Source organism: Diaporthe citri (genome assembly GCF_014595645.1).
Source record: "Diaporthe citri strain NFHF-8-4 chromosome Unknown scaffold_3, whole genome shotgun sequence".
Taxonomy (NCBI): Eukaryota; Fungi; Ascomycota; class Sordariomycetes; order Diaporthales; family Diaporthaceae; genus Diaporthe; species Diaporthe citri.
Genome location: NW_025064848.1, coordinates 126,885 through 140,243, shown reverse-complemented (window position 1 = coordinate 140,243; position 13,359 = coordinate 126,885). Strand labels below are relative to the sequence as shown.

At 51.3% G+C, this 13,359-nt stretch overlaps 4 protein-coding genes across 4 annotated transcripts; 3 read left to right on the top strand and 1 right to left on the bottom strand.

Annotated features, from left to right (window-relative positions):
* Nucleotides 1–1,423: 1,423 nt before the first annotated feature.
* Nucleotides 1,424–2,281, top strand: INS49_007636 (uncharacterized protein; the record flags this gene model as incomplete). The annotated part of the gene is made up of 1 exon (XM_043168384.1): nt 1,424–2,281. One exon carries the CDS (start codon nt 1,424–1,426, stop codon nt 2,279–2,281), a length of 858 nt encoding a protein of 285 aa, XP_043026064.1.
* Nucleotides 2,282–2,644: 363 nt separating this feature from the next.
* Nucleotides 2,645–3,657, top strand: INS49_007635 (uncharacterized protein; the record flags this gene model as incomplete). Its single annotated transcript, XM_043168383.1, has 3 exons — nt 2,645–2,842; nt 2,890–3,127; nt 3,218–3,657. The coding sequence occupies 3 exons, from the start codon at nt 2,645–2,647 to the stop codon at nt 3,655–3,657; spliced, it is 876 nt and encodes a 291-aa protein (XP_043026063.1).
* A 3,016-nt stretch (nt 3,658–6,673) lies between these two features.
* INS49_007634 (uncharacterized protein) lies at nt 6,674–9,009 on the top strand (the record flags this gene model as incomplete). Its single annotated transcript, XM_043168382.1, has 6 exons — nt 6,674–6,728; nt 7,153–7,162; nt 7,507–7,847; nt 7,988–8,400; nt 8,453–8,864; nt 8,927–9,009. 6 exons carry the CDS (start codon nt 6,674–6,676, stop codon nt 9,007–9,009), a joined length of 1,314 nt encoding a protein of 437 aa, XP_043026062.1.
* A 1,584-nt stretch (nt 9,010–10,593) lies between these two features.
* Nucleotides 10,594–12,743, bottom strand: INS49_007633 (uncharacterized protein; the record flags this gene model as incomplete). Its single annotated transcript, XM_043168381.1, has 5 exons — nt 10,594–10,902; nt 11,207–11,580; nt 11,646–12,329; nt 12,456–12,556; nt 12,619–12,743. The coding sequence occupies 5 exons, from the start codon at nt 12,741–12,743 to the stop codon at nt 10,594–10,596; spliced, it is 1,593 nt and encodes a 530-aa protein (XP_043026061.1).
* Between the last annotated feature and the right edge of the window lie 616 nt (nt 12,744–13,359).

Below are 13,359 nucleotides of genomic sequence, written 5' to 3'. Positions count from 1 at the left end.
TTGGTTCCTGCTTACTTTCATTATCCGCGCACTAATAGTTGATTTGGCGACGATGGCATCCCCTTGATCTTGGACGTGTCCTCAGAGAGCCGCCCCCACCAGCCGTTCAGCTCGCGGACCCAGATCCAGGCTTTAGCGTCTGCATAAAGAGCCGGCCGCAGTGGCAAACGCCACGGCTCCCTTTCAATTCTTCGCCAGCAATTGTCCCGCCTGGGAAGAGTCAGTCACAGAACTTCAGGCCGCCGTCGCCGACCATCGCATCCTCGCCAGAACCCATGAAGAGGCTAGCACCCAGGCAGAGCAGGATCTCGAAAAAGGTCTAATGAGGCTCAAGACCCTTGGTGACGAAATTATAGCTACACACAGCTCTATCGCATTAAACGCTGATGCACATGCGTTCACTGTATTACATGATCAAACGCCACAGAAACCCTGGCCAACGGCCTGCAGGGCAGCATCATACCGCACGACGACAGCGACGGGAATTGGGTATCCTACGTGGATACTGGCAATTACCCGTCGCCCTTGAGCTGTTTTCTGTCTGAGTCGAGGCGTTTGTCTTTCTATTGTGGGCAAGTCTGTCTGCCTTCTGGATTGTCTTTTTGATTTTGTCCATAAGATGCCCAGGTTCCTTGGCTTTCGCATGTTGGGCAAGGCAAGTCCATGAAGCTTGTCTGGGCAGTGCTTTCCGTAGACTTCACCGTCACTGGTGAAGGTTTAGTGATTGCGGTAGCCAAAGCTGATCTTTTGCTTCCGTTTGACGGTCAGAGAGTTGTTGGTGGGTTGTTGGACAAGCCTGAGCTGCATGGAAGCATGCACTGCAGTGAGGCTCATATGTAGAAACGATATAACTACGTCGCCAACAACACGCACTCTCTCAGTCAAGAATCATGTGAAGAGTAATGCTACCACATGTAGTGGGAAGCATACACTGTTACCAATACGATATGTAGCATGTGTGGCATATAAGATGGGGTCACGGCATGAAAATCAACAGGGGTTCAACACAAAGAAGACTCTGAGTCACAGACAGAGACAAAGTGGAAAGAGACTTGTTCATTTATATCACTTTTACCCACGTAATATGAGTGAAGTAATCCTGATTTGTGATAGAGGCCCAACAGACGTCTGAGATAGCAAGTCTTCCGAGTCACAGAAGGTGACAAAGGAGCATAAACGTCTATTCATGTCTGTGAAGGGCTTGTGACAAACATTCAGAGCATGAGTGTAAATCAGGAGCCTGACACAAAAAGCCCATCATATCACAGGCAACAAAGAAATATAAATACCTGTCCTGTAAGTCCACAATTCGAATATTTCTTATCCGCCGTACACAGATCTGGTCTTCCAATTGCTCAGACGTACTAAGCTATTCATTTCATCATCATTTCGAAAACCCTAGACGCCTCGCATATCAACCACCATGGATGAGACAATTCATCGCGAGGCCCAGGAGATCGAGCTTTCGTGGCAGAGCTTTGTTGGACCGTGGCATCCAGGGACCGAACCAAGCGATTCATTTTGGAAGAATGTTTTGGGTCTATGGGAGCGGGCTCCCAACTGGCACACTATGACAGAGCTCAACCGGCGATATCTCCAACGCAGATTGCCCGTTTGTGCCGGGTATGGATCGCCCCCTGACAGGGAGACTGACTCTTTCATGAACCTCCTTCGCCTGCACGACTACGGAATTATTTCCACAAATTCATGCCCAGGATGGGAGGATCAGCTTGATGATTCCCCGGCCTTTACTCGCCAACGCGCCTACTTGAACTTCAGCATCCCAACTCGTACCTTGATTGCAAATAATCCCAAGGCATTGAACAATTTCATTGAGAAGTTGATGAAGTCAAACGAGCTGTACGCCTTCATCCGTTTCAAGTACGACAACGCACCGAATGGAGTTCAACGAGATCCGCAGATTACTAAACTGATGAAATTCGGATATTGTTGTTCCTTTCCAGATTCTGCAAGCAAGGAGTGGAAGGAGGAGAAGTGGGATTCAGCCACTAATCATCGCAAAGAAGTTACCCGCTATCACGTCCCCCAAGAACAAATGCGTCAAGATTCTCAGGCATGGGAACCTCATGGAGATATCGATGTCGATAGGTCTGGCTCAGGTTTCGACGACGACGATGACCCCTTTCCAGCCAGCCGCGCAGAAGATCCTCTGCAAATCTCTGTTTTCGCCAAAGACTGGTCCTACAGAGAGATTGGGCAGCTGATCGAGGGACATTTGATCGACTCAGGGATCGTGCCCGGATTCGTGGCTGGCGGTTAACGGCGCAACAAATCAGCTCCATCTATGAAGGCAAGGTGGACAACGAAAGGCAAAATACAGAGATCCGGCGGGATCTTGGCAGAAATAAGGTGCACAGTGGCTTTACCACAGGTGGAAGGGTCCCGGCGCTGAGAGATGCCAGCTGCATAGATCTGGTAACGGCACGGGCGGCTGAGGCGATAAGCTAACTTGGAGGAGCCAACATCGCCTGAGAGAAATATTGGAATGCGATCATTTTGGAATGGGATAATTTGGGATTGAGTTAATTTGGTAATGCATTCATCTTCCACGTACAAATGGACAAGAAGGCGCCAAGTCAAAAGTCACCAACACGGTCTCAATGCAGGTACTTATTTGACCAAAATGCCTCGGAAAAGCAAAATCGCCGTACCAGACATCATCCACCGCCTGGACGAGATAGTGGAACTGAGAGTACTCGAAGTCATACAAGATGGCGAGGGGAAACGTTCGAATGTCTACTTGATCGACTGTCGGCGGAGACAACCGATACAGTCCACCACAGTCCCGGCCAACCAGTCAAGCATATGTGTCCTGAAAACTGTGAGCTCTGGAGGGAAGGTTGTCCTCGCGTTAGCTGACCACTGCAGTTCCCATCGAACGAGTTCCACGAGAGGCTCTTCCAGAGAGAGGTTGCAGCATACACGGAGCTGCAGCGGTCAACTGCCGCAGCTGACCCAGAAGGCGCCTGGGCTGTCCTATCATCTTACGACGCACAGCCGTCTTCGTGGCCTTTCTGCTTCGGACAGCTGCAATTGTCGGACATCGTAGAACCCTTACAGGCTGATGGAAGGTGGATCCGTCCGAGCCGCTATTGTTACGGTGCTAGTATGTAGCCGTAGTAATAACTTGTTGTTGCACGAAGAGAGGAAAGCTAGAAGTCTACAAGCCGCAGGCGAAGCTGCGACGTTTATATAGCGGGTCGTTGTAGTGGGTACCGTGACAGCTATGCTTCGGCGCCGTCTGGAGCAAAGCAGCGCCGGGGTCTCCTACTAGAATATATGCCGAATTTCACGCCTCTCACGGTAGACAGGCTCAACGACGAGCTAGCCAAGGAGCTCCGACGCATCATAAGCGAGCTGCATGCGCACAACATGGTGCACGGGGACTTTGTCGACCATGCTTCGTGGCCACGCGTTGGCTTTGGAAATATCTTTCTTCGTAAACGGAAAGGCTCAGGGGCGGAAGAGGTGTTTGTGATGGATTTCAACCGGTCCCGGATCGTTGGGACTCATCCGAGAGACCAGGCTATGGCGCAGGAAGAAGAAGACCAAATGCATGACCTACTTGGGCGTGCACTCGAGCAAAAGATGGCTGTTGACGAAATTCCGAAAGAGGTGAGGGAGCTCCTAGGGTAGAGAGCGTGGGACGCCCTGGAGATACCGAGGCCGTGCTGGATATACCTAGGCGGAGAACGGTTCGTGGCATAGTGAAGGAGCTGGGTCATTAGGAGAGCCGGCCGGAACATCATTGGGGACACTGCATAGACCTACCTAGGTACAGACGTACACAGAAGACTGTCAGAACATACCCATGGCGAGTTAGCCATTTCTGGGTGCAAGCTCGCATTTGCAGCCATTCTTATGGGTAAGCGAAGACTGAGATTTATGTTACATAAGAGTGTGGGCCACAATTGGTCCGATTCGCGTCGAATGTCCACCGGGCGGTCACAAATAGAGTTTCCATTGACAGCTTGACTCGAATAAGACTAATATAATAATTTATCCACCGCCGATACCCGTGGCGTGACCGGTCAGGCCGTCACCTTTTGTTCCGGAGTCCACACCTAAAGCCGAAGCACAAACATGACTTTTGCAGTGACACTTCTGCACAAGGCCTAGTTGAAGAGCTAACGCTGATCTGAGTCGCGGCAAGTCTGACTGTCTGTATCGTCGAGAAGGTCGTCCAAAGAGGCCAGCTCAGCCTCTTGGCCTCCGCTGCCCGCCGAGCCGGCGGTGCTCACTAGACTTCCGAGGATCTCGCCTTGTTTCGTCCGTGGGATGGTATCCGTGTATCCAGACCAAGTGCCCGAATTCACACCTTCGAAAGCCATGCGCTGGAGTTGAAGAGTCTCTGATGCGTACCATTCAAGGTATGTATACTCCCGGTATTTCCGTCGATCGTAGAGGCAAGTAAAGACAGGTTCTAGAATATAGGAGGTAATAATAATCAGGCCGCCAGTAATGAAAGTAAAGTACAAGCCAAAAAGGCTAAAAGAAACGTAGTCATTGCTACGGATCTTCTATAATGAGTTAAATAGTTTGATATTAGCCTTTGAGTGAAATTCTTATGGCTGAGATGTGTATCTTACCTGGTTGTTGCACATGTCTTGCATATGGGAATTGAGTGGCTTCACCTTATAAGGATTGAGTGTTGAATCTAAGGGCCCACGAGCTGTGTCCACAACTCCTGCCTGTAGAGATGCCAAGTACGTGGACCACCAGTATTCAACATCAAGTTGCCACTGATTGTCTGAAATCGGTCCCATTGTCCCATGATTGATATATTTGAGTGAAGTCAAAGCGTCTGGGCCCAGGGTCGAGATAGTGGTTTGAAGAGCGGCTTCTGTGCTTGTCATGAGTCTTATGAACCATTGGAAACGGGAACTGAGTGTATCTCGTAAGACTGTGAGGTTCTCCCATTCTGCCGCAGTGATGCCGAACAAAGGAGCTGCCTCAAGTTGCGCATCGGCATAGCTAGCCAAAGGACCGCAAGTGTTGCTTGAAGGGTTGCAGAATTGGTGCTGCCGAAGACATCCCATGGGTGAGGCTGCTTCTTCCGGTCTGTATAACTGAGAAGAGCCATCCGTATTCTGCGAGAAAACCCGGCTTCCTGATAGGGTTGCACGGTACCAGGGGTCGTATGTTTTGGCCTGGAATTCGATTCCATTTCCAGTCAGAAAAACCATGATAGTATCCCCATCGGGATCGAAAAGATCGGGTATTGGAGAAAAAGACCCGTGTTCCACATAGTCCTCGTGGTGATATACAGTATTGCCTTTTCCACTATTATGGGTTGTGACTTATCAGAATTAGGGGATCCCATAGAGAGGGTCACAAAGGGTATGTTTAAACAGAGAATGAAAAAGAGACTCACAACAGGATAAAACTAGATCCTAGGCCACGAAAGATGTTTTCAGCCTGTCTATTATACTGTGATTCCAAGCTCTCAACAGTATGAGTATAATTTACTCCAGAGATGTGGCGCCCATAGTGGTAATTAGTGAAATTATCAAGTCGTCCCGTTACAGCTTCTGTATAACCTTGAGTCTCCAAAGGTGCACAATGAAGAACTGCTCTGAAGAGAATGTTCTCAGTCGGAGGAGAATTAGCACCTAGATCTTCATTGAGATTAAGATATCCTGTATCTAGACGGATATTCGAAGTTTGACTTCGACAAATACTCTTATTGCTGAACGGGCAGTCGGCCTGATTATTGATTGTACTAGGGAGGTGGTCTTTGACGAAGTGCGAACAATCAAATGTGCCGGGTGCGTTGGAAGTATAGCATTGCTGTGCGTAATTTGCAGCTGAATGAACTAGTTGCGAGAAGTAGGGGTCGATAACGAGGCTTGAGCTTGGATCAGTTGAATCAATTGAAACAACGCCGCAATTGGTACCGTTGAGGAGCACTTCGTTGGTGATACCCGAGGATATGGACGAAGAGAAACCACCAGCTACTGTGAAGATACAGAGGCATAGAGTAGCTGTTAGAACCGTAGGTAGGATTCGGAGTAGACAACGTGTAGCGACATTGTGCCAGGTCCATATGAGCTGCGAGAGGGTCCATACGGCCGATACTGGAGCTGAATTTCCAGTAGGTCAATTGTCAGTTATGCGTGTCAAGTGGCAAAGCAGGCAGTCAAGCCAAGCCTGAAAAGCCTGAAAAGCCAGACAAGAGTGGAGACTTTGGGGACAATGTGGCATACAAGTCGAATTGCGCAGTATTGCCTGCTGCTGATGATATAGCGCATCACGCGATTCAGAGGATGAATAGCATCTATAAAAGATTCTGCAATTACCTAGGTCAGTGTCTCGTCGTATCTCAATAGTTGGAACAGACCTAAAATGGCCAAAAGATTTGGATATTGCATAAGCTCTAACAATTCTTTTAGAAAGACAGGATACTAACACGCAAGCAATCCGCCAGAGTCTCTCAGTCACTATCCCGACAAAGACGGCAGTAAATGCAATAAGAAGGTTCCCGTCCACTCGGTTCAGGGTCAGTGTCGCACCCATAACACGGCCCCGAGACCAATTAATCCAGGTTCCCAATTGAACACTGTACTTGACCGTTGAAGCCGCATCTGGCCATGCCGTGTCATTAGTCATCGTGGGAAAGTGTGAGTAGAGAAGCGATGAAAACGGTCGTTGAATGAGTATCCTTGGCGGCGACCTGCAGAAGATGATTAAAGATGAGCATGGGATATGTATGAGACTTCCTCCGGGATGGGGGCAGACGTCATTATAAATTTTCGAGGTCGGGGCAGGGTGTCATGAAGTCTCCAAACATCAGATGCAAACGAATTGGGGGCGATATTCGCCGCCGAGACAGAAGTCAGTGCATTTGATTCAGCTTCAGTGATATGTGGCTGACTGGGTGTGGTTGAAGGGCCGAAAATAGCCTCACCTGAAATTGATAGATAGGCATGTTGCCTTTGAATGGTTATCAACGTGCAGATCTTGCAGACGAATGTGGTAGTACAGCTTTTCAGCCCCCAACTGCCACCTACTAACACAAATAAGCTGCATGTGCATACACATGGACAACGGTTGCCCCAACTAGGCACGACAGGTCAGGCAACAAAACGCGAAAAGAACATGCCAACCAAGGCTCAACAACCATAAGAAGAGCTAACTTAATGTCAGTGAGGGATGATGTAATGAATCTCGGCAAGGCACACTCTGGCTGCATTCGTGCGGTCCCACTTGTTGGTTCTACCAACAGCGCTGAGGACTGCAACCCTGTGAACCCCTCCTCAGCCGCATCCTTCCATTAGCTTGCCTGCCTCTGGTAATCGCTCGTTTTACTGCCCATGACGACAGCACCACTCTAATCTTGCAAATCTCGTACTTCCTTCAAGTCATTACTCAAATACACCCCTTCACTGTGACATACACCATCGGCAACATGTCAGGCTCTGAGCGAATCGGCAATCCTACGCCCCGGTAGCAATAGTATGAGACGGACAACGGGTCCTACTTCAGCGCCTTCGAGAACGAGATCAAGCCCTCGTTCATCGCCAAGCCGACCACTGTGAAGCAAGTCCAAGACCTGGTCCTGGCCCTGCGTCCCTACCTTCTCGATGGATCCCGCCAAGTGGCCGTTCGCGGGACCGGTTGTACCCCGTTTGCTGGTAGCGCCAACATTCAGAATGGCGTCACTATCGACACCAGGGGTTTGAAAGGAATCACCGTCGCAGATGGTGTTGTCGAGGTCGGTGCCGGCGAGACCTGGGAGACTGTGTACATGGAGCTGGAGAAGCATGGGTTGACGACCGCGGGCGGGCGAGTCGGTCGCGTTGGTGTTGCCGGACTAGTCCTCGGCGGTGAGTTCTCGCAGTGCAGCTACACGTGGTCATCGATGCTAAATCGATACTATGGGGGCTGTCTATGTTCTCTGGCAGGACTGGCTTTGCCTGTGATTCGGTGCTGGAGTTCGAGGTCGTGCTCGCATCTGGCCAAGTAGTCCAGGCAAGTGCGGAAGCCAACCCAGACCTTTGGGTCACCCTGCGAGGTGGTATCAACAACTTTGGCATCGTGACCTCTCTAAAGCTGCGCACTTTCAGAGCGGGCGACATCTGGGGTGGCGTCACGTACTACATGCCCGAGACATTCTCCCAACTTGCACGGGCGGCTTGCGACTTTGCCTTGAACGAGAAGGACCAGGGCGCCCATGTCAAGGCCAGTGCTGGGTACGGGTTCGGCCATCAGGTCGTGACGTGCGTGATGTATCATGTACAGGGCAAGGAGAATGCGCCTTCATTGCGGCGCTTCACCACGATGGAACCGCGGATCAAGCAAATGAGTACGATGCGGACTTCAACGCACCTCGGCTTCTACGATGAGCTTTCTAAGTTCTCCAGTGACGCTCGGCTTACGGTTAGTACCCCTCCTTTCCGATTAATAACATGGCTAAATGGGGTCCAGGCAGTATTGGGCTTCAACCACGATCAAGCCTGACGTCAAACTTATGGAGTCCTTGTACGAGAAGTGGCAGAGCACACTGTCAAAGGTGAAGAACGCAGAAAGTTTCATCTTTTCGTTCGGATTCCATCCCATCACTAAGGCCCTGCTCGAAGCATCACAGAGGGCCGGCGGAAATGCGATGGATATCCCTCCGTCTGATGGTCCGCTATTTGTCGTGCTCATCAATCCTGCATGGAAGCTGGCCGAGGATGACTCACGCATATTTACAAATATCGAGGACCTTGTTGCGGAGCTCAGAGGCCTCGCACGCGACAAGGGTCTTCTACATCGCTATATCTTTACCAACTACGGATACGCAAAGGACAATGTTGTAGCAGGCTACGGGGAGGAGAGTGTATCCAAACTCCGCGCAGCAAGTAAGAAGTATGACCCTGAGGGTATCTTTCAAAAGGCGGTTCCAGGTGGATTTAAACTGCAGGCCTGAAAGACTTCTTGTCGAATGATGTCCCGCTCGGCGAGATGGAGGAGCAGGATTTTGACGCAGCCAACACGCATACCTGAGTATCAAGAGCCCACAGGTTAAATCAACGTGTCCGATGTCTTAGACTAGTGATTCGGAATTTAGTATCGCAGGAAACTGCGAAACTCAGAATTGAATGAATTCTGGTGCCTGTATCGCCCATTCCGAACAGTGACTGTGGGCGTGAAACGGTGATGCGGAGTTTCCAGTATTCCTCCCAGAGTAGTATTCTTTCACCCTTCCTCCGGCTCCTGTAAGGAGGTGGGAAGGGGCAGGGGTTCTATTCTGTGCCCTGAAGAGTCGCCGTATAGGTCTGAAAGCTGACACTGCTGTGGGTCAGTGACAAACCTCCATCACAGGGAGGGAAGTCTTGAGGCCTCCACACTTGCTTCCAATGCCACTAAAGGATATAAAATCTAACATAGTAGAATTACTATACGTGATTAGTGGGGCCTTGATGGTTCCAATGTCAAATCCGTCCAGGTGCATATGTATTTAGCGCTGTTAGAAGTTAACATACTATTTGTACACGTGACAGTGCGCTTGATTCTACGGGCGCACCAGGTTTCGTTCACAGGTATCGTCATGTACTGATATCTACGGACGAGAAGAAGCTGCCAGCGACAGGCAAAAGTGTTCACACTCCGGACATGCTATCATCATGCGAAGGATGAGCCCTGAATATGCATTATAACACGACCTTGTTAGACCTGCATACCTTCAACTACTATAGCCCATCTCGTACAGCCCAAAAATTGCGAACAGAAGCACAAGTCGTCCTTCGCATGGCCTGGCAGCCCCGATAGCATAGTACGCCAAGCAGTGACTGTAGACAAGTATAGAGCTTGTTGTAACCTGAGAAATCAGAGGGCGGCGTTTTGGCAGTAGAGGGGACATTATAACAGGGTTTTGAACCATCTTGCCGACAGATCTCTGTTGTCTGCAAAGCCTTCCGATATGTGCAAGGATGAAGAGCACGAAGACGATGGATTCAAAAGCCTGTGTCGTCGCGCTAGCTTTCGCGTCTCGAGTGAGCAGGATTTTGGGGACGTCAAGTGCGTCACCATATAACCTTCGCATGTTACGAGGAGATAACACACCTCTGATAATGCGGTAGCCTCTGATGAAAATATCTCGCATGAAGGCTGGTGGAGCTAGCCTGCCTGCCGCGCCGTTATTCACAGGCCGTCGCGTCCCTGTAAAACCGGTCAGATTCCCTTGTACTCTCTTGAGATATTCACACATGCGTACCCTCGATTACGAACAGAGTTGAGGCCTGCTTCGAGGCAGCTCTAGTGCACGTGGCCTCAATAAGCTGATGAATGTGCGTGCTGACGGTATCGTTTCCCAAATCGCCATCCCAGTCAAGATACGATCGAAAGCTGGATGCTAGGTAACAATCCTGGACAAGGTTGAACAGGCGAAATCCATTATCCAAGCCGGGACTGTACTCAATCCGCCATGTGGTGTTGAGGGACCGTTCCTTTTGCCCACTTGATGGCGTGCCGTCAGCACAGTTGAAGGCTTAAAATTGGAATCTCTATTTTGGGAACTCACCCTACTTGTAAACACGCAAATGATTCGTCGTCATATTCGATTCCCATTTCCTGGTCAATGACAGACTTTTAATCGCCAGCCACTCCGAGATAATGATGGGTGACAAGACTTCGAACGTAGACAGCCTCGCCTGACCAAAGATGACTCATAATATAGTCGTCGTCCAAATCGGTCTCGGTGTCATCTGGAGGCCAATCTAGCTCAAATAACCACGGGTGGCGCCTTGCGATTGGATCTGAGTAGTAGGCTCGGTAGAGAAGAGTTTCTTGCGTTGGGAACTCCTCGACATCCTTACCGGCCGGGTGGTTCTGATGACTGTCGGAGAGCTCCCAGTCCGCACCAAAGACTCCCAGATGCGGCAGCCACACGGCATCATCCTGCCAAAGAAATCCTGCCTGCGGTAGCTGCATATACTGATTGCATTCAGAAAAAAAAAAGAAAAACGAAAACAGTTTGCAACTAGGACAACCAGGATCCAGTGCAAGACCCTTGGGTGCTCCTTCCGCATTTTCTACTCTACTTTCTGCCAAATAGCGCAAACAAACAAGTCGTGACAAAGCACACAAGTCTTACGACTACGACTACAACACAATGAAATCCACTGCAGCCGAAATCAAGGCTGCGCTCGCCGAATGGCGCTCGACAAACGCCTCGCGCAACAAACAGCGCCTGAAAATCTACGCGCAGTGCGGATATCGCCCGCGTCAGGGTGTCCAGCGAGCGGCGGAGCCGGGTGGTGCTGACGCCGACCGCGAGGGCCTTGAGCAAGAAGACTGAGGCGGTGGTTATCCGCAGGAAGACGCCGACGGGGGCGTACTTGAGCATGTTTCTCTGGGCGAGTGCTGCTGTTATCTTCAGTGTTTCGAGGCAGCCGTCGACGACGGCCTGGATGAAGTTGTAGTCTGTCGAGCTGATCTCGATCTGGCCCGCGGTGGAGGCGGCGTCTGAGCCGGCTAGGGTTCTCTGTACTACGGCTTGGAGACCCAGAGAGTTGGCGTGGGCCTGCGTGTTCTGGTGCTCGACGGTCAGGAGGTCATAAAAATATGTCTTGGTCCCTAGTAATGAGCTTGGTCAATTTTGCTGAATGGCTCTCTATAGCCGGCATGGAAATTAGACCTACCGAGACTTTTCAGGTGCTTCTCTTCCCAGCCGGAGAGCAACAGCCTGAAATGCTCGATTATGATGATGTAGCGGCCGCTGCGGAGCAGCTGGCTCGTGATGGCCTGCGACGGGAAGAGCGCGTCAGATATGGACCGCACCATCTTGGTGAGCTCCGTCCAGGCAATTATGAACGAGTTCCAGTCCTCCCCGCGCTTCGCAAACGACATTCTCGACGCGCTGGAGGACGTGATTCCATGGCTGACGCTCTCTGGCATCAGGGACTTGCAGCCAAGCCTCGACGACAGCTGCTCCTGGTACAGAAACAACAGCTTGGGCAGTGCCTTGCGTCTGTGGTACTGCCGGATCTCATACTGAGACAGCTTCTCTGTATCCGCATCCTCTTGCTGGTCGAACACTCCGAGTTCATTCGCAAGAGTCATGGCCATGCCCAGCACTGTCCGGGACATCCTGTCCGACCGCTGTGCAGGCTGGATGACGTCCTCAAGCCACCTGTCACGGGACGGATTGTCGACAACCGCACCATTCTGGTCGCGCACATCCGGGAACGACATGATCATGTCCGAGTCCCACCCGTCAGAGACCGGAGGGACCTGTAAAGCCCGCGGGTGCCATTCGGTAAGGAGTATCAGCGCCTCTATGGAACCCAGGGTCCGCGTCCTGGCCTTGGAACTCTTCTCTTGGCCTAAAAGGATCCGCATTAGGATATGCTGGCAGTGTTCCCAGAGTCGCTGGTGGAGTAGGTAGCCTCTCGAATGGCCACCGGTGGTCGACATTGTATGATATCGAGATGATATCATTAGTATCATACACCCAAGTAGAGGCTCGCGGGTAACCAGGTCAAAGTGGTTGACGTGATCAGCGTAGAAGTCATCCAACACAGGCGACAAGGGAGACATGTTTTGAAAGAATCTGTGATCATCGACGGGTTAGTTACTGACTGAGTGACAGGGTGGCGGGATTTATACACTCACAAATCAACAAAGTTAACTGCCTCCTGCGCCGACAGCCACCCCATCCTCACGAACCGGAATGCACTCCAGACCTCCAAGACGTCTGTCTTAGTGTCTGAAGTCATGCCGCTCGGTGCCACGCTCATGCTCACGGGCACTGAGCCGGCAGGACTACTCGTGCAGGCAGCAACAGAGTAGTTTCCGGAGCTAGAGTGTGGTGTGCGCCCGGCCCCATGCGGGTACCGCGACCCCGGGCTCTGACTGTCGGAATGGCCCTCCTGGTTAGCGGCCTCAAAGAGGAGGTTGAGAGCGCCATGCCCATTTGATACCACTGTCCGCATTACAGAGCCAGCCAGAAGGCCGGAAGACGCGGGCTGGATCCCCTGATGTGGTCCATCAGGGGGTGTACCATTGCCCTGCTGATTAGGCGCAGATGATACTGAGAGGCGTGTCGTGGGGAGCGGGGATGCGTATCCCCCATGAGAGGCTTGTCCAAGGGCCTCTGGCATGAACTGGTGACTGTCTCCTACACTTGAACGTCGAGGAGGTCCTCTGGCTGCGCAAGATGGCCCGATGGATAATGTCAGAGACAGGCTGGCCCATGAGTCTGCGTCGGGATGGGAAGACGGTGTGTACTCACGTCGACTGCCCCCAATGGACTGTCTTCTACCATGCCGCTGAGCAGGGAAGACACACTCGCGCATCTCACGACGACAGCGCGCGCATGGTGAACCGGAGGAGTACTCTTCCGCGGTGATGTTG